This window comes from Trichechus manatus, unplaced genomic scaffold, assembly GCF_000243295.1.
Source record: "Trichechus manatus latirostris isolate Lorelei unplaced genomic scaffold, TriManLat1.0 scaffold00051, whole genome shotgun sequence".
Taxonomy (NCBI): Eukaryota; Metazoa; Chordata; class Mammalia; order Sirenia; family Trichechidae; genus Trichechus; species Trichechus manatus.
This window is the reverse complement of record NW_004443987.1, coordinates 1,137,251-1,156,796: the sequence shown is the minus strand read 5'-3', so window position 1 is coordinate 1,156,796 and position 19,546 is coordinate 1,137,251. Positions and strand designations below refer to the sequence as shown.

The 19,546-nt window shown below is 38.2% G+C and overlaps 1 protein-coding gene across 1 annotated transcript in view; it reads left to right on the top strand.

The window, feature by feature from the left end:
• The window catches only part of CSTF2 (cleavage stimulation factor subunit 2), a 26,760-nt gene extending 8,178 nt beyond the window's left edge, over window positions 1-18,582 (top strand). The window contains exons 8-14 of the mRNA XM_023732383.1: window positions 3,555-3,617; window positions 6,950-7,091; window positions 7,875-8,050; window positions 8,330-8,607; window positions 12,281-12,481; window positions 13,155-13,280; window positions 15,846-18,582. Coding sequence (XP_023588151.1) covers window positions 3,555-3,617; window positions 6,950-7,091; window positions 7,875-8,050; window positions 8,330-8,607; window positions 12,281-12,481; window positions 13,155-13,277 — 983 coding nt within the window. The 3' untranslated portion in view covers window positions 13,278-13,280; window positions 15,846-18,582. The remainder of the gene's footprint in view (window positions 1-3,554; window positions 3,618-6,949; window positions 7,092-7,874; window positions 8,051-8,329; window positions 8,608-12,280; window positions 12,482-13,154; window positions 13,281-15,845) is intronic.
• The last annotated feature ends 964 nt before the right edge of the window (window positions 18,583-19,546 follow it).

Sequence of the window (19,546 nt, the reverse complement as noted above, 5' to 3'; positions counted from 1 at the left end):
CCAACTTATAGCGACCCTATAGGACAGAGTAGAACTGCCCCATAGGGTTTCCAAGGAGTGGCTGGTGGATTCGAACTGCCAACCTTTTGGTTAGCAGCCATAACTCTTAACCACTATGACACCAGGGCTCCATAGCATTGTGCTAGTGGATAAAAACTAAGTAAGGGCATAGAGCGAGTAAATAATAGAATCAGGAAACATGATTTAACGTATAGAGAGAGCCTTACATCTTTTGACTAGAGAATACACCTTTTTCCCCCAAATGACCATAGACTATAAAATAAAACCTTAACAAATTAGAAAAAAAAGGAGATTTTACAAGCCACATGCTTTGATTATAAGCCAATAAATTATAAATAACTAATAATAAAGTGACTGGAAAAAAAACCCTTAGGTAATCCTTGGATTAAAGAGAAAATTAAAAAAATTAATAAAGCATATAAAAGAAAAAAAGCATACTTCATACAATAAAGTATGGGAAATAGTGAAAGCAATACTTGAAGGAAATAAATACCCTTAAAGTCTATATTATTAAAAAATATAAGAACTCTAAGTACTAGTTTTAAGAAATTAGAAAAATAACAAAAATAAACCAGAACAAGCCAAGAAAAGGGAATCATAAAAGTTGAAAGTAAGTATAAATGAAATTAAATAATTAAACTTTCAAATGATGTTTTTGTAAATTTGTAGTATTTATACTTCTGAAGTTTTTAAAACTTAAAACTCCACTAAGATTTTTGAGGTACCCTGTCCAAAGCTCTGACAATTGATAAAGGAGAAAACAGACTAGTCGAAAAGTGGGCAAAGAAAATGAGTAGACACTTCATAGAAGAGCAACTCCAAATGGCCAACAAAACAAATTCATTTCTAGTCAGGGAATTGCAAATTATATAACAATGAAATTTCACTTACTCAGAGTAGCAGAAATTTAAAAGAGAAGTGACACCTAATATTGATGGGAAAGTGGTTCTCATACATTGCTGAGGGAAATAGAAGTTTTTTTATCCTTTTCAGAAAGTAGTCTGTCAGAATATATTAATATTAAAAATTCATATACACTTTGACCCACCAATTCTGCTTAGGGGACTCTAGCCCATACAAACAAAGACCTATTATGTAATAATATATAGTATAAGTAATTATGCCCATAATTCTTTCTGCCACTCCTTTCCTCAGATTCTAGATCTTTGTGTATATTGTTTTGGTAAGTAGTCTGGATAAATAAATCATAGAATGTTATTGCTAGAAGAGAGCTTGAAATCATTTAGACCACTGACTCAAAATTTAGTCTGTACTAGACTCACCTGAAGGGTTATTAAAACACTGATTGCTGGGGTCTCCCACCCCCGAATTTCTAAGTCAGTAGGTCTGGCATGGGGCCTGAGAATTTTTATTTCTAACAAATTCTTAGATGATGTTGCTCCTGGTCAGGGTACACTCTGAGAACCACTGATTTACACCAGTCTTTTACTTTACAGATGATGAAGCCTAAGAATATATTAGTTTTATCAAATCACTTGTTCAAAATCACAGTTACTTGGTAGCAGAGGCAAGACTAGCTCCCAGTTCTTCCGGTTCTTCATAGGTTTTTGGTTCTTGGTGTGTTAAATGGAATAAAGGAATGTAGAGTGTACTTGCTATTTTATGGAAGTATTAATGAACTGTAAACAGTTTGACTTGTTGTTTCTCCTGCTTACAGCATATATTGCTCCTTTGAGGAAAAGAGAGTTATTGCAATGTGGAAAAGACCAGACAGGGACTTGTGATACATGATTATTCTTTGTATAAACAATAAAAAACCAAACCCGTTGCCGTTGAATCAATTCCGGCTCATAGCAACCCTATGGGACAGAGTAGAACTGCCCCATAGGGTTTCTAAGGAGCAGCTAGTGATTTGAACTGCTGACCTTTTGGTTAGCTGCCAATCTCTTAACCGCTGCGCCACCTATTTGTTAAAGTAAACCAGTGATTCTCAGCACTATTAGACACAGTGTCCCCTTTTTGTAACACATATTTTGTAATGACTCTTTACTATCCTGTAATGAAATTCACAGATGATATAACCTACTTAAATATAACTTCAAAAAAATCAGTATAGTGCCCTAAACTGTAATATAAAGGAGAAATGAAAGATTTATTTATAATAAAAAAATATTTTTAATATGCTAGTATACAGACACAACTACACCAGAAAACAAAATTTATTAGATGCTTGCACCTACATAGCACCCTCATGAATGCAAAAGCTAAAAATAATGACAGATATAAGTATGCTGTTTTGGCAACTCAATACCACAAGCACTGCTAACATTGGTGATGTGCTTTTCTGAAATGGTGAAAACTCTTGGTAAAGTTCTTAACGAAACAAAATTATAGTACCCTTAATTTATTCATTAATTGCATTTCTGGAAAATTCATTTTTAAAAAAGCTGTGTTTACAAGTAAAACAGACTTAGGTTCTAAGTTCAGATAGCTATGAACAGGTTTTCATTTATGTGAATGTTCAGTGAGACATTTGAAAGTTGCACAAGACAGGGTAATTCTTAATGTTGCGATTCTGTCTCATGCATTACAGGACATTTAGTGTCCCTGGAAATGGAGCCCTGGTGGCACAGTAGTTAAGCGTTCAGCTGCTAGCGAAAAGGTACACAGTTCGAATCCATCAGCTGCGCCTTGGAAACCCTATGGAGCAGTTCTACTCTGTCCTATAGGGTCGCTATGAGTCAGAATCAGTGGGTTTGGTTTTTGGCTTAGTGTCCCTGGAAGGAGCCCTGGTTGCACAGTGGTTAAGCACTTGGCTGCTAACCGAAAAGTTGGTGGTTCGAACCCACCAGCTGCTCTGTGGGAGAAAGATGTGGAAGTCTGCTTCTGTAAAGACTTACAGCCTTGGAAACCCTATGGGGTAGTTCTGCTCTGCCCTACAGAGTCGCTGTGAGTTAGAATCAGCTCAATGGCAGTGGGTTTCACTGGGTTGGTACCTTCTCTGTAAATGCCAGCCATGCCTTCACAATTCATTGTCAGAACCAGCGTACCCACATATTTACAAAATTCCCTGGGAACAATACTGCCTCCCATGAGAATCCACTGGATAAAGAGCATTGTTTTCCTGTATTACAGAAGAGCTTCCTGCCAGGGTTTTGGTAGCCAGTAAGCTTAAGTATTCTTATTTAACTCACTTTTTTGACGCTTAAGCACAAAGTATTTTTTAAAAAAACCACCAGTTGCCATCGAGTCTACTCCAACTCATGGCGACTCCATCTGTGTCAGAGTAGAACTGTTTTTTCAGAAGTAGATCACCAGGCTTTTCTTCCAAGGTGCCTGTGGGTGGACTTGACCTGTCGACCTTTTGGTTAGCAGCCAAGTGTATTAACCATTTGTACCACCCAGAGACAGCATAAAGTATTCTAACAAATTCCATCTTCTGTGTAATTGCATTGTTTAATTATAGTTAGGATCTTTCTTTGTAGGTTCTTTGTGGGGGCAGAATGAGGAAGTGTGTAAACTCATCCACTGTCCTAATCTATGCTTTTTTTCCCCTACCCTTTATCTTCTAGGGGGAATGCAGGCCCAAGTTGGAATACCAGGAAGTGGACCAGTGTCCTTGGAGCGAGGACAAGGTAAGTAAATATTAATGTCTGATTAATATGGACTGGATTTGGTGCTCTCATATTTTTCGGCACTGTCCAGTATGGAAGCTACTAACCACATGTGGCTATTTAAATAGTAAATTAACTAAAACTAAATAAAATTTAAAATTCAGTTCCACAATCACACTAGCCACTCCAAGTACTCAACAGCCTCTTGTAGCTAGTGGATACCCTACTGGAAAGCACAGATATAAAACAGTTCCATCATCACAGAAAGTTCTGTTGGAAAGCACTGGTCTGTACTTTCTACCTAGTGATTCAGAACCCAGCTCTATAAGAATTGAGGATGAAGCAAATAATCCTTTATTTCTATTTAATTTATATTGCGTTTTCCTGATAGTTGGAGCCCTGGTGGTACAGTGGTTAAGAACTCAGCTGCTAACCAAAAGGTCAGCAGTTAAAATCCACCAACTGCTCCTTGCAACCCCTGTGGGGCAGTTCTACTTTGTCCTGTAGGATCGCTATGAGTCAGAATCAACTCAACGGCAGTGGATTTGGTTTTTTGGTATCTGGATAGTCTAATTATTTTATTGACATGTTCTCTCTCCCTCTGAGGATATCTGTTGACTGAATAAGGAATTTTAATAATGAGTATATGATATGTGGCAGGATATATAAGAAGACTAGATTTAAACCTCACAGAATACTGGTAGGGGCCATGGGTCTGTGAAGCCTACTTGATAAGTGTCTGTTGTACTGCAGCAGCAGTCATTCTAAAATATCCACCTTATTTCTCCATGTTACTAGAGTTTGAAAGAAAAGAAAATGCAGTGACTTGGTTGAAAACAATGTTAGGAGGAGAGAGAGTGAGAAGAGAAGAAAGTAATAATAAATCTGAGTGTGTACTATATGCCATACACTTTAATCTTCATAAACAACCTTGTGAGTTAGGTGGCAGTACCTCAGTTTTATAGGTCAAGAGATGGAAGCTCAGAATTTTTAAGTTAGTTACTCAAGGGGACAAGTAAATAAATACTAATGTCTGATTAATGTGGACTAGATTTGGTGTTCTCATCTTCTCTTCTAACTAGTAGTGGCAGAGCTAGGATTCAGAAGTCTCTGACCCCAAGACTTATCTGCTTTCTGTCACTGCACACTGCCTCTGTTAACTTCCAAAAATATTCTTCAATACCTTATACTCTTATTCATTGCATCTCTGTGATGAGAAAAGACTACAACTGGACAAGCATAGAGAACCTTACATTTCTTCTTAGCATATGGCCTATAAGTAAAACGGATTTTTAAAAAGCGAAATATTAAGGTATAGGCCTGTGCACTATGCTCCTTTTCTATGGCATGTACACTGGGGCTGGTTGCTGAAGTGACAACTAGTAATCGTTTCTGCAAAGAGGGCTGAGAACAGGACAAGCTCCTGGCTAGACACCTCGTCTTTTCTCTAAGCAGCCCATGCTGTTGTGTGCCCCACCCCACCCTCAGCCACTATCAAAAGATCACGTATGTATACCCTAAGTATTTTTGCAGTCGTGAGAAGGGATTAGGGTTTTGGTCATACTTTTGTCTCTCCTCAGGCCATGAATCTAATAGCAGATTTAGCTTTTTAATATATAACGTCCATAAAACATCATCCTTTCTGCTAGAGGAAAGAAATTAACAAATTCTGGTCAAAAATTAACAAAGGGAGATGACTCATGTTATGAAGGTATATCAAGGATGTCTTCATGAAGAGACAAAATGAGATGGGGTTTTTTTTTTTTTTTCTAGATTTCTTTTTTTCAGCACCCAGCAGAGGAAGTTAGCATCTTTTAATTCATACCCAGTTTGTCTTAACTTTTCCTGGAATCTATGGGTCGCCATGAGTCATAGTCGACTCGACAGCAACTAACAACAACAGTGCTTCTTTTGTGCATTTGTAATGGTGAAAGGAGACAGTGAAATGATTGAGAGTATACTTTTTCTTGTTTCTACCACCTGTGTTTAATATGTGTGCCCTTGTCATCTCATTAGTCTTTGTTTGTTGTTATCATGTTTGTTTATTATTAAAGACCTGTGGCAGAATATTTCTTGTGAAGTGATAGTCTCTTTGCTTATCAAAAGTTCACTCACTGCATTTCCCCATTTGATATTTCTTTGATAGCAGAAATTTTTGTGCTTTAAAATATAGCAAAAATAGTGCTGCCTCACTTCTGTTTGGGCCTCTCCAGAATAAATCTTGCCTTCCAAATTCAGTGTACTTCCTTTCATATTTTGCTTGTGAAGATTATTTCCATTATTTGCTTAATTATAGATTCAAAATCATCCTTTTATGTATTTATTTTTGTAATGGCATCATAAGGAGATTTAGGGGAAAACGTAATAGTAGCAGAGATGAAAATCGAAAATGGCTGATATTTCTGCCCAAATAAATCATTGGCCCATGAGTTTTACCGCAGGAAGCTATCTTGTCAAAGTTGGACTGTGTTTCGGTGATCCAAAGGAAATAATAAAGGAAGATTTTGTAGCCTTAGGCAAGCCAATGAACTCTTGACTTTTTAACTTACATGTGTAAATCTCCACTCTGTGTATGTGTATGTTTCTGCGTGTGCATGCAAGCTATTTTAAGTGCCTGCTGTTTCTCCTTTTGAACTTACTGCTTACCTAGGAACCCTACAGCACTCGCCCGTGGGACCCGCCGGGCCTGCATCAATTGAGCGAGTTCAAGGTACCCATTGTATCTGTGGGTTTCCTATTGCTTGTGGTGTTCAGGGTGGGACATTGAGAGGAAAAGAGCTGCTTGGCAGTCATCCTCCTGTTCAGAACCCAAAAGGGTAGTGTTTTCGGTTTTTGTTTTTTAATTTTTTCATGTTGGGGCCACAAGCCTAAGATTGACCTCTTCACACAGGGCAGAGAACATGGATGATATGGGCATCTGTCCGAGGCTGTACTCCCTCCCTACTGGTGTCAGGAGGCTTGGATGGAATAGCAGTCTGTAAGGAGACAGCGGGTTCTTGCAGAGACATGGCAGTGTTCACATATGCCAAGACCCTACCTCTTTTGTGACTTTGGCCCTTGAACTAAGATTGATTTTAAGGAAGACCAGGAGCATAAGTCTCTTCAGGTTACAGTGCTAGTCTTCGGCAGGTTACACCCCAGTTTGCTCTTTATATAATTCCATCCATACCTCTGACATGGTACAGATTCTGCCTACACCCTGCTTCTGTTCTTGAGCTGCAAGAAGATTCTGCTGTGGTGAGGTTTCACCCACTCTGAGGTGTCTGAATTATGTTGTCAGTGGTATATAGAGTCATTTCTTGTTTCCTTATGTGTCCTTCACAGCAGTAACTCCCCATTTGTTTCCCTGTCAGTGCCAATGCAAGACCCCAGAGCAGCTCTGCAGCGTGGACCCTTGCCTGCCAATGTTCCAACTCCTCGAGGTCTGTTAGGAGATGCTCCAAATGACCCACGTGGAGGCACTTTACTTACTGTAACTGGAGAGGTTGAGCCTAGGTAAGGACTAACATAGAAGGGAAAGATGGGAAAAATTAGGATTTTCCCTTGGTTTGAGAATAAAGACTTTCAGTACCAGGTGTATCTGTTCGCCTACTTCAAAAGATAAATAAATATTCGTGGCCACTGTCTAAGACTAAGTGCTTCTCCTAGGGCAGAACTATGTAGTTTAACAGGTCATTTTGAGCTAACACTGACTACTATATCCTCAGAAATCAGAAATTGTAGCACAGATACCTGAACAGGGAAAACTTATATTGTTTAGTGGTAATAGTAATAGCAGTAATAATAATTGGCAGCATTAATGGAATACGTATGTGCCTCTGACTCTAAGTACTTAGATCATCTCATTAAATCACACAACAACCCTGTGAGATAGGTACTATTATTAGTTCTATTTTACAGATAAAGAAACTGAGGCATAGATAAGTTAAGTAGATGTGCCCAAGATCATACAGTTAATAAGTGATAGAGCCTAGATTTGAGCCCATGTAATCTGAATCCAGAACCCATGTTCTTTATCACTATACTATATGGTCTCATTATATGTGTAATGGATATCCATTAATTCTTCCATTATTGTGAGTGCCCCAACCAAATACGAAATTATAGAATACATGAATTTATGTCTCTATAGCTTCAACCTGTTTGGTTTTATTATCTTGTTAGCATTGGTACACTGACGTTCGCATCAGTTCTTTGGTTTTACTTACTGATCTCCTGGTTTACTCTTTGTTCTTGTATTGTTCTATTTTTAAATATAACATTTTTCTTCATCTCTAGAGGTTACTTGGGACCACCCCATCAGGGTCCACCCATGCACCATGTCCCTGGCCATGACAACCGTGGCCCACCCCCACATGAGATGAGGGGAGGTCCATTAACGGAGCCCAGGCCTTTAATGGCAGAGCCAAGAGGACCCATGATGGATCAGAGGGGTCCACCCTTAGATGGCAGAGGTAAGAGGAGTCCTCTTCACAAGGCTAACTGGTAGTTGTGGACTGGTAATGACCCTGGCTGTCTTAGACTCTAATCTGAGATAAAGAATGCTGGGGTAATAGGGTTGGCAAGCATTTTTAAGGTTTAGCTGCTTATCTAAGAAACTGGGGAGGAGAAAGCAGTCTCATAGTTGGGAGGAGATGTGACTGAAGGAATAGATTTCTATTTTTCTTTGATTGTTGGTTCTTACAGTAAAGGAGAGTAGCTATACAGTAGTTTTCTTACAACTTTCTCTGTAGGTGGACGAGATCCCCGAGGAATGGATGCACGAGGGATGGAGGCACGAGCCATGGAGGCAAGAGGATTGGAGGCCCGTGCGATGGAGGCCCGTGCAATGGAGGCCCGTGCGATGGAGGCCCGTGCGATGGAGGCCCGTGTGATGGAAGTCAGAGGAATGGAAGCCAGAGGCTTGGATACAAGGGGCCCAGTCCCTGGCCCTAGAGGCCCTATGCCCGGTGGAATCCAGGGTCCTGGGCCAATTAACATGGGGGCCGTTGGTCCCCAGGGGTCTAGACAGGTATGTGTAGCACTCACTTTTAGCTTCTATATGAAATCTCGATCTATTCAGGAACTGATTATTGAGCCTGATTATTACCGCTTTCTGATCTGGGCTATTTCTCAGCTTGTTACAAAGAGAAGACTAGGATTTCCCTTCCCTTAATTTCTCCATCACTTAGCATGCTGATTTTCTGGCCACCAAGACTGTAGTCCAAAAGTAACTTCGTCCCCCAGTTTCAGTAGCTATTCCACTCAGAGCAGAGCCCCTGAAATTTTAGAGGTTAGACAGTACTCTTCACTGGGGACACAAATCAACATCATGTACAGGCTTTTCCCGAGATACACTTGCCTGGACCTCACCTCAACCCTAACTCTCAGAGTCTCTATCAGTAGGTTCTGGTTATGGATAGTTTGAAAAACCTCCCCAAATGATGCTAATGTACAACCCTAATTAAAACCCACTGGATTAGAGCGTGTAAAGAGCTGTAAGTGGTCGTTTAGATAATTTTAGGTTTGTAGAAACCTATGTTAATTTACTCTATGTTAATTTACATAGCTTAAGTGAACGGTGGAGTATGAAATGCAATTTACTAATGCTCACCTTAAAACAATGGAATTGAATTCTTGTCTTTTCTTTCTCTTCTTTGTTTGGCCCTCTCCCACCATATGAATGTGGTGGTCTATTCTGTGATTGTGTGTTGTCATCTCTTCCCTCTTCCCCCCAGTTGGTTGTGGGGAAGTGGTATATGTGTATCTTCCCTGAGTTTTTATACGCTAGCTCCTTCTTTGCCTCTAGCCCCTCCACTGTCCTTTTTCTTATATGTGTCTTCCTCTGTGTACTTCTGTGTCTTTTCCCTCTCCCCTGTGTTTTTGTGTCTTCTTCCCCTTGTGTGTGTGAGAGAGAAAGAGAGAGATTGATTTTTCATATCAGAGCTGGAATGGAACATGTCAGTCATCCAATTTGCTCATTTTATAGGTTCGTAAACTGAGGCCCAAGAACTCAGATGACTTGTCCAAGTTCACACAACCAATAAGTGACTGAACAAAGAATAGAACCCATTATTTTTTCCATTGTACTACTCTGTCCTGTTATCTACACCTGCGTGTGTGTGTGGATGTGTGTCTTCCTCCCCCTCTTTAATATGAAATATGAATATGTTTTTTCTGGTATGTGAAGAATACTTTTCTCTAGTGTTTTTCAAGTTGTGCTTTTAAAAAAATTTGTAGGCCTTTTTTTTTATTGTGCCGTCTAACGTAAGTATGGAGCCCTGGTGGCACAGTGGTTAAAGAACTCAGCTGCTAACCAGAGGATCAGCAGGTCAAATCCACCAGCTGCTCCTTAGAAACCTTATGGGACAGGTCTCTGTCCTGTAGGGTTGCTCTCAGTCGGAATTGACTTGACAGCATTTTTTTTTTATGATCAGTAGCCTCATAATAGAAATGGTTCTTTTTGTATTCAGTCATTCAAGAAATATTTATTGAGCACCCACTATATACCAAAACATCGATCTGGGTACTGGGCATATAGCAATATGAACAAAATAAAGTCCCTGCCCTCATGGAGCTTACATTCCACTTGGGGAGACAGACAACAAACGATTACATAATGGCTAGATCTATCATTGCTTATGTACTTCTGTTGTTAATACTGTGGAGAAAAACATCGAAAATAATGGTTAGAAGAGCATTTCTGGATAATGGTTTATTCTTTCATCTCTATTAGTGCTTGAACTTATTACTGTGTAATATTAGGTGTATATAATTTTCATTAGTAGATTCTATAATGCCAATTTGATCTGAGGTGAAGAAAATTAGAAATTCTATCTTCAAACCTTTAAAAATTTTGTTGAATTGTTAATATGTTCACTTATATAAGTATATAATATAGTCATATATAAAAGGTACACATTAAGAATCTTGGTTCCTCCCTGTACATGTTTTCCCTGTGACCCCGCCAGCCCCTAGAGGTCATCACTTTTTTTAGATTTTTATGTATCATTCCAGCAAATACGAATATATATTCTTCTTCCTCCTTTCACTGTTTTGCACCTTGGTTTTTTATGTAACAATATATTCTTAATTCATAATTTTAAATCAGATATTTAAATTAACTCCGGTCTACCTTGTTGGAATCTTGTGACTAAAAGGCTTATTATTTAGATGGTTATATAATTTATTATCTAAACAGGGACACATTTGAAAGTGAAAGAGAGTACTGTTAATAATTAATCTGAGACAAAAGCATACACTGAGACTGTCTTAGGCAAACCAGGATGCATGGTCACCCTTAGTATTACTGGTCTGCCTAGAAGAGGCACTTCTGGAAACTTTGAATGGCCATTATAGAGTGGTTAGATCACATTACAGCATCTCAAATTAGTATTGACTAAAGCTTCAAAAAGGTTACTCTCATAGGTGTTTCAGATCTGTAACAGATCATTAAAGCTCAGACCAGTCTCTGGATTCAGCACTGATAAACAACAGAAAGTGATAATATCCTCGCAATCTGTACAAAGCTATACTGGTGCTTCAGTTTTCCAATTTCCTTGGGAAATTAATGCACATAAGTGAAAGTTCCAGATAATAGAAATATTCTACCTAGTTTTTAAACTAGTTTAATGAAAAATAACAAGTGTTTTGTATGCTTCCTTCCAATCTTAAACAGCGTACAGAAAGTTATTTTACTCTTTTTTGACTACTCAAGAGTCATTAAATATATCCATTATTGTATATGCTAAAATATAAAGCATTCCCTTTTTGGTTTCTGGTCTCCTTCACTGTTAGCCTGTCACCCAGCTCTCCAAATTGCTGTTAGGTATCTGCTCGTAACAGTTGTTTATCCTGTATTTCTTTTATGCTTTGCTGCTTCTAATCTGCTGGGGAAGCAGGTAACAAGTCTGTTAACAGTGTGTGTTTAATGAGTACATAAGCTCTGGGTGAATGCTTGAGTGTGAACGTAGCTCTAGTGTAAGGAACCTTTTGGCAGTTATTCTAGGTGCTCAGAAGCCTTTTCCTTGCATTCTGGTAGTCTTCCAAAGGGCTGAACTCATTGAAAATCTTGAATTCGGATAAGTATCATGTAACTGTACTTTGTTCTTTTAATTTGGGTCAGTCATGTTTCTTGATCTGTATTTAGTGAAAACATCAGCATATTCTCTATGAAAAGCTATAAAAATCAAATGTTGGGCTAATAGCAGTCTTTTCCCCAGAGACCTTCCCATCTCCTTTTTGCCTCTCTGACATTATGATCATCTCTGCCTTACTCGTGGAATAGGGCCCTTTGGGACAAACTACCTATGTCTGATTGTACTAGAGGTAGGCGTTATTCCTGTGAATGTAGCTTCCCCTGTGGACCAGCATATATTATCTCTTAGAATCTAGTGGCTTTCATTTGTGTTTCCACTGAGCACTAGTTTCCAGGGTGGCTGAATTTTGCTTGATTTGATGATACCCAGTTGTGTGATATTTGTTAAAGATGCTGAAGCTGTTGTAAGAGGTGTGTCTAACTTGCTGGTTAATCTTTGGCTAACCCCTGCCTTCTGCCATTGCTGATAGTAGAAAATGATCTTCAGGGTCATTTTTTTTTCATATCCATATGCAGATCTTATTTTGCACATTGCTAATACTGGATTCTGGTTACCCATATGTGAGAAGTTCAGAAAATCTCTCCTCACCTCTCTTTGTGCACATAGGTCCCAGTCATGCAGGGAGCAGGCATGCAAGCCACGGGCATGCAAGCCGCGGGCATGCAAGCCGCGGGCATGCAAGCCGCGAGCATGCAAGCCGCGGGCATGCAAGCCGCAGGCATGCAAGGAGCAGGCATGCAGAGTGGAGGCCAGCCTGGTGGCTTTAGTCCTGGGCAGAACCAAGTTACTCCACAGGATCATGAGAAGGTAAGCAACACTGTTTAGTCTTTATGATTCCTCTTTTCATACTTACCATGTGGAGGTCCTGGGTCCTCAAAGTCCCTTTGGAGGTGATGTTTACTCCACTGTAAAACTCTTTTATCATCTTGTTACCTGAAAGTTCGTCGGCCTGCTCTTAAACAGTTCTTCAGTGGATATAAATGGCAGCTTAACTTATATTTCACACTCATCTGCCAATAGCCATTTTTTTGTGTGCAGGCCAGATTGACCTGAAAAACCAAATCTCTTTCTTCCTCCCTAAAAAGAAAAAAAATAATAGATTCCCCACTAGTGTATCTTTCTGTTTTTGTATTCGACTTTGTGGGGAGCTCATGTCTGATGGAAAAACTTGTAAAAAGGAGACTTTCAAAATGGGATTAAAGTCGCTTTCTGGGGGGATACTATATTAGTCTGCAGAAACTTTAGGTTCATGAAGATGTCTGTTTCACATCTTCTAATCTTAGGTGTTTTAATTTGTACATGTTCTTCTCATTGTGTCTTTTCTCACCAGCTTCATTTTGGCTACCGTTTTCTGTGTGTGAAATACTTCCATTCCCTGTTTTGCTCCATGTCTTACTACAGTAGCTTTTTGGGCAGAAGCTGATACTGTTTTTTTTATGCTATCATTATTAAAACTCATTGCCTTTTTTCTTCTGCACAGGCTGCTTTGATTATGCAGGTTCTTCAACTGACTGCAGACCAGATTGCCATGCTGCCTCCTGAACAAAGGCAGAGTATCCTGATCTTAAAAGAACAAATACAGAAATCTACTGGAGCGCCTTGAAAGGTGAACAAACTTAATCCTATCTGAGTAGGACACACTCCCTGTGCATTATGGGTATATACTTTCAACCTTAACCAACAAGATCGTTCTCTCTAAGGCCCTCAATCCTCTTAACTAGACTCTCTTTCCCCTTGGGTAGGTCACCCCCTACCGGGATAGGGTAAAACCATAGAACGTTTTTTTCAGTTGTTGGATTCAGTGTAATCTTTTTTAACTTTTGTTTCCAAATGACAAAAGTAAGATATGATCATTGTAACAAAATTAATCAAATACAGAAATGTAGAAAGTTAAAAACCTCTGCTTTCTCAGTCTCATTCCTCAGATGTTACTTCTAAATATAGTTTGTTGTGTATCCTTCCAGAATTAGTTACATTTTATTACAAGCTGTCCCATCACAATGTAGAAAATACAAAGTTTCAATAAAATGTGTAAATATTTTAATTTACAGTATTTTATATTGAATATTTTGACGTTAAACTATTACAGCACATAATTAGAGGTAGCAGATTACACCATCATCATCAGTTTCTGTACATTTTAGAGATTGCTATACACTGCTGCCTTTATTTTTCTTGCTCATCGGTTGGGTAAAAAGTATCCAGATAACCTGCCTCATAATCATGTGACCTACGTTGATTATAGGTATTGGTATTTCTTGTTTAATTATTTTTCCCCAACATCTTTGTATTTCTGGAACAATTCCATTTTCTAGAGACAGTATAAAATTCACATTGTTCCAATATCAACTGGAATAATCACCTTTTGAGTTTCTCCTTTTTTCCTCCCCACATTATAATGCCCCCCCATATGTTATCATATAATAGTGAACTCACTTAGACTAATTAGCAGTCTCAATAAATTGTATTTCAGAATATTATTGTGGGGAATGGGAAGTTAATGCTTAATGGGTACAGAGTTTCTGTTTGGGGTGATATATAAATGTGTAATCTGAAATAGTCACACATTTTATTGAAATTCTTTGATTTTCTACATTTTGATGGGACAGCTTGTAATAATATAACTAATTCTGGAAGGATACACACCAAATAGTGATGATGGTTATATGACATTGTAAATATAATTAATGCCACTGAAATGTACATTTAAAAATGGTTAAAGTGGCAAGTTTATGTTATATATATTTTACCACAATAAAAATATTTATATTTATATTTGTAACTGTCTTTAAAACATCCCAACTGTAAATATGTGTCATAGCTAAGTTTAGACTTGAAATGACTGAACTATAACGGGAAGCTGGTGTAGATGGATGGCTCTCCAGGCTTTTGGTGTGACTACTACTCGAACATTTCATTCCAGATACCCTAGGTGTTCTATTTTCTTCACTAAAAGCATAAACTAGCTATTATATTCAGAGGAATAGATAAGCTGTTCCCCTCTTTTACTTTTTCCAGTTTATTTATGCCAGAGAAGGCATCCCTACTATGTGAGAAAATTAGTGTTTTTGGATAGTGGAGGTAGAATATTTCTGAAGGTTCTTTCATTATGTATTCTTACTTATAAAATACCTCATTTTGGAGTCTTGCACATTAACTATAGGACAAGGTTTTTTGTTTTTTACTTTTTATTTTGAAATAATTATAGATTCACAGGAAGATGCAAAAATAGCATAAAGTATCTCATGTACCCTTTACCCAATGGTGACATCTTGAATAGCTGTATACAATATCAAAATCAGGAAATTGATATTTGTACATTACTGTTAACTAGACTACAGACCTTACTCGGTTTTCACCATATTTTAAAAATCTGCATTCATGTGTGTGTGTGTGTGTGTCTAGTTCTTTGCAATTTTATATGGGCAAAGTTTTGATGTATATTTGCTGGTACTTTTGCATATTGTGGCCAAAATGTTAGCTTTCCCTTTATCTTATACCTAGCCAGTTGTGGTCCATCTCTGCCATCACTGACAGGCTTAGATATCATTACTATTACCATATTTTTATGCAAATAACCCACACCTTCTATGTTTGTTTGCCAACTACTCCTCCCCACCAGGGTATTTTTGTTAGTGCTTTATGCTAATTTTTTTTACAGCAACGTGTAAAGAAAACTGGCATACCCGACACTTGTGAAAATATCTCGAGAGGGGAGGGAGTGGTTGGCAAACAAATGTAGAAGGTGCACATTATTTGCGTAAAAATACAGTAGATCAGTGGTTTTCAACCTGAGGCAATTGTGCCCCCTAAGGGACATCTGACAGTGTCTGAAGACATTTTTGGTTGTCACAAATAGAGGGTGGGATGCATTACTGACATTAAGTGGGTAGAGACATGCTGCTAAACATCTTATAATGCACAGGGCATCCCCACGCAACAAAGAGTTATCTAGCCCAAAATGTCAGTGGTGCTGAGTTGAGAAACCCTGCTGTAAGGGACGATTGCTTTTGGAAGGCAGGAGGCAGACACCTTAGAAATCTGTCCCTGGTGATTTGTAGTGATCTTATATATATCCTCCCTTCACAGCCTTTTTTATTTTTTTCCTGATGTTTGGGGAAGAGAACTTTGTCTTTACTTCTAATGGCTTTCTCCTGACTTTATCTTATAGGTTTTCAAAATACCTGGCAACAAATCTGGAAAATTTTTCCGTAACTCTGTTGAAATGTTGAAAAGATGACTTCTACATCCTCCCCCTTGAACGGCTCAGATTGGTGCCAGGTGGAGGACTCGCATCACCTCTCAAAGCAAAATCACTTCATTTCTGTTGTCTTAGTTTGTATATTTTCTGTGACTTGAAATAAACTTTGAACATAATTTTAGTACCCTGCAAATTGATATACATGACCTTTTTGCTTTTAAAAAGCTGTGAAGACCAAGGGAGAAACCTTAGACTTGTTTCCTACCCTTACCACAGTATTGTACTTTAATGTTATATTGCCATAGCTCTGCTTTTACTTTTAAGTTAACCATTTGTTCTTACGATGAAAGTATTTGAGAATCTCAGAAGCAGTGTTTTCTGGAACTTTGTTTTTGTTTAGTTTGCATTCAACGGGAGTAATAAGGCTTTGCCCTTTGAGAACTTTCTAGAACTTCCTTATGAGTCTCCTGGGAAAAAATAGCAAGTTCTTAGAGATGTGAAATGGTCAGACGGCAAATAAACAAAGCCTAGCAGAGCAGAGTGTTTAGAAAAATCCAAATATCAAAATGCATTTTTATGTCGATAGTAGATCTGCTCACACATACAGTTCAGAGTTAAGGCAAAGACATGTTAGTACTGGATTGAGTGTGTGCCAGCATATAAGAGACTGTTGACATTTATTCATCTGTTCTAAAACTCAAAAAAAGCCACTAATTTTTCACGTGTTCAAGATAAAAACTGAACAGAAATAAATGAACAAAGTACATTTCATCCAATCTTTCAGGTAGTCACTAACCTACAATTTACCTTATAAGCATATTTATTCTGGTAAAACATAGCAAACCCTAAAATGTCTATATTCTCATTTATTTTAAGAGGACCAGATGTAGAGCACAAGCAGTCAGATTACCGTTAAGTCTGTCCCTGCCTACTTACTTGTAGACAGGCATGAGCATAGGTAGTGCCACTGGCTCTAACCTATGGGTCTTCCAGCCTAGTGTTTTCTCTCTCATAGTGGCATTAAAGGGAAACATGGTTTCTCTCCATCAGGCCAACCTCAAGAGGTTGAGAGTTGCCTTAATAAGTAGTAAAGTTCTACTGGAACTACTCATAAGCCTATTTGTATTCTCAGAATCCTACCCCTGGGTTAGGATTGTGGTCAGGTGAATTAAAAGCCTGACGTAGGCTTAGAGAATGTAATAGCATATTGCTTACATGCAAAGCAAAAGAATACAAAGATAATCAACTTCATGAGCGACATTGAAATTGAGGGATTTTCTACTCTGATACAAACATTTACAAAAAAAATTTGCTGGATACGGTATTTCATATTACAACCTAAAAAGGAAAATTTCGTTAAAACAGCTGAGGAGCTTTGTGAGTATCCTGATCATCCCCAAGTCAGGATGTTGATTTATTATTATCATTACCTTTTCTGCCTAGTTCCATCAATATTCAGACCTTGGTATGTTGATTTTGGCAGCAGCCATATCTTGAAGTATAGTATATTTAGACCTTGAGAGCGAAGCTTTCCTTATTAGGAACTCATAAGTTTCAAGGGAACACTAAGATTCCAAATCAAGGTCATTGAAGATCCAATGACAATTTGATTAGCAGTTGTCTGATAGGAATGATAGCTTCAAGGTTCCATTGTGCATTTTCCTAAAACTGTATTAAACTTAATATAGATAGCTAAAATCTGGATAAACAAATTGTCAACAGCAGTGGTATCCCAGTCTTTCCCTATGAAAACACCATCAGTACTTTCTACTGATGTCCGATTAATAGACTAAATACAATTAGCTACCATGAGTTCATGACCTACCTTTGTTGTGTTCATACTAGTGACTGAAAAAAACAATAATCCTTCAAGCCATATAAGTTTATGGATAATTAGAAACAACCACTTGTTCATTCTTGGTCACTTAAGGGTAGAGAAAAAGATGCTATAATGCTAACTCAGTAGAAACATTCTTAGAAATCTATGAGTTGAATTGTCTTTGAGCACAATGAAGTATGGCTTTTCCCCCCTTTTAGGGCCCCAGTCCTCTTTCCTCTTAGTGATTCACTGTGACTACTGACATCCCAGGGCAGGTGTGGTTGCTGCAGGCCAAGGGTAGATAGATGGTTGAAATAAAAGGCATTTTGAAGGGAGAAAGAAAAGTCATTTTGCTTATGTCCTTGGGTAAATGAGTCCTTTGTGAATAGGTAACCAGAAGCCCCAAAAAATGTATTAAAATTCTAAATTCTTTACCTTTTAAAAAAACTACTTATTAATGCCCTTAATAAAAATGTGGCTAAAGAGCCCCTGTTGACTAAATGAATCATCCTAAGATGGAGTTCAAGTTTTTGCAATTGTTTCCAGCAGAACGTTACAAACTAATAGCAACATAAACATATTAATGTACTTTCAAGATTTTCTTCCATAAATGGAGAGCCCAGAAAAAGTAACAAAAGACTTATTGAGCAGTTAAGAAAATCCTTCATTTTTTGATGAGCAAAAATATTAAAGCATAAATTGCTGTTCACACTGGGTAAAACCATGTTTAAAATGACAGTAAGAATGTACATCGTTGGTGTTATATGGGGATGGGGTTCTTGGTAATTTTATGTTCATCGTTTTGTTATTTATGTTTATTATGTTTTGTCATTAATTATTCAATAAATTTTTATTTAAAAAGTCACCCTACTTAGAAATCTTCTGTGAGGGTGGGAAGGAAGGGAGATTATGAACCCAAGTCCAGGAGATAGTAACACTTGGAATCAGCAAAATCATCTGGGGTTAAATTGTGTGAATGTCAACCACCAAGCTCTCCTATCAGACTTTGTTGCAGTCATGAATTCCCAGGAGGATTTATGGTTATCTTCCTAAGAAAGGATTAATGGGCTTTGTAATTGTGGCTTCTGAACTTCTTAGGTTGGTGGAGCTCACATATGACAAAGTTGAATGCAATCAAGAAAGAATGCCAGGGAGTCAAGGCTGGAGAGGCACATTATTATCCTTAAGTGGCTGCCCAAACCTAACAGTTAACTTGTTGAAGATACAAAGGAGAGACAAAATGCAGATTACCATCCTTATTCCTGTAATTTAGAAGTTTTATTTGTTGAAATAGAATTGCCCTTTCCTAGAATCTAGACTGTTGATGGTATTTGTGCAGGCTTTTTGCTAAAGTCCAAGGACCACGTAGGAAAACTCCTGCCACAGACCTGCAGGAATAGAATAGTAAGGGCTAGAATTCTGCAAAGGCTGCTGAATGTTATTAGTGAGAATGGAGAAACTGGGCTGACTGGGTGTGATACAAATCACCACAACCTCCGCTAGGCCTCTACTGCCAACAACCTTGAATAAAAATTCAGGTGTTGAGTCCCTCCCGTGTTCTTCATGGTGGTTTTCTAACCTTTTGTGCTCACAGCCCTTATCACTTTTATCACCCTCAGCACTCAGCCTTACCTACCTTATTAAGAATATAGAGACTTGAGAGATACAGTACAGTGTAGTGGTTCAGTGCTAGACTCTGCAGCCAGTCTGGATTCCTATCCCAGCTGTGGCAATTATCCCACCTACATGATTTTAAGCAAGTTTCTTAACCTCTCTGTGTTTCAGTTTTCCCATCTGTGAAATGGGGATAAAAATAGTACCTACCTCTTAAGGTTATTTTGAGGATTAAATG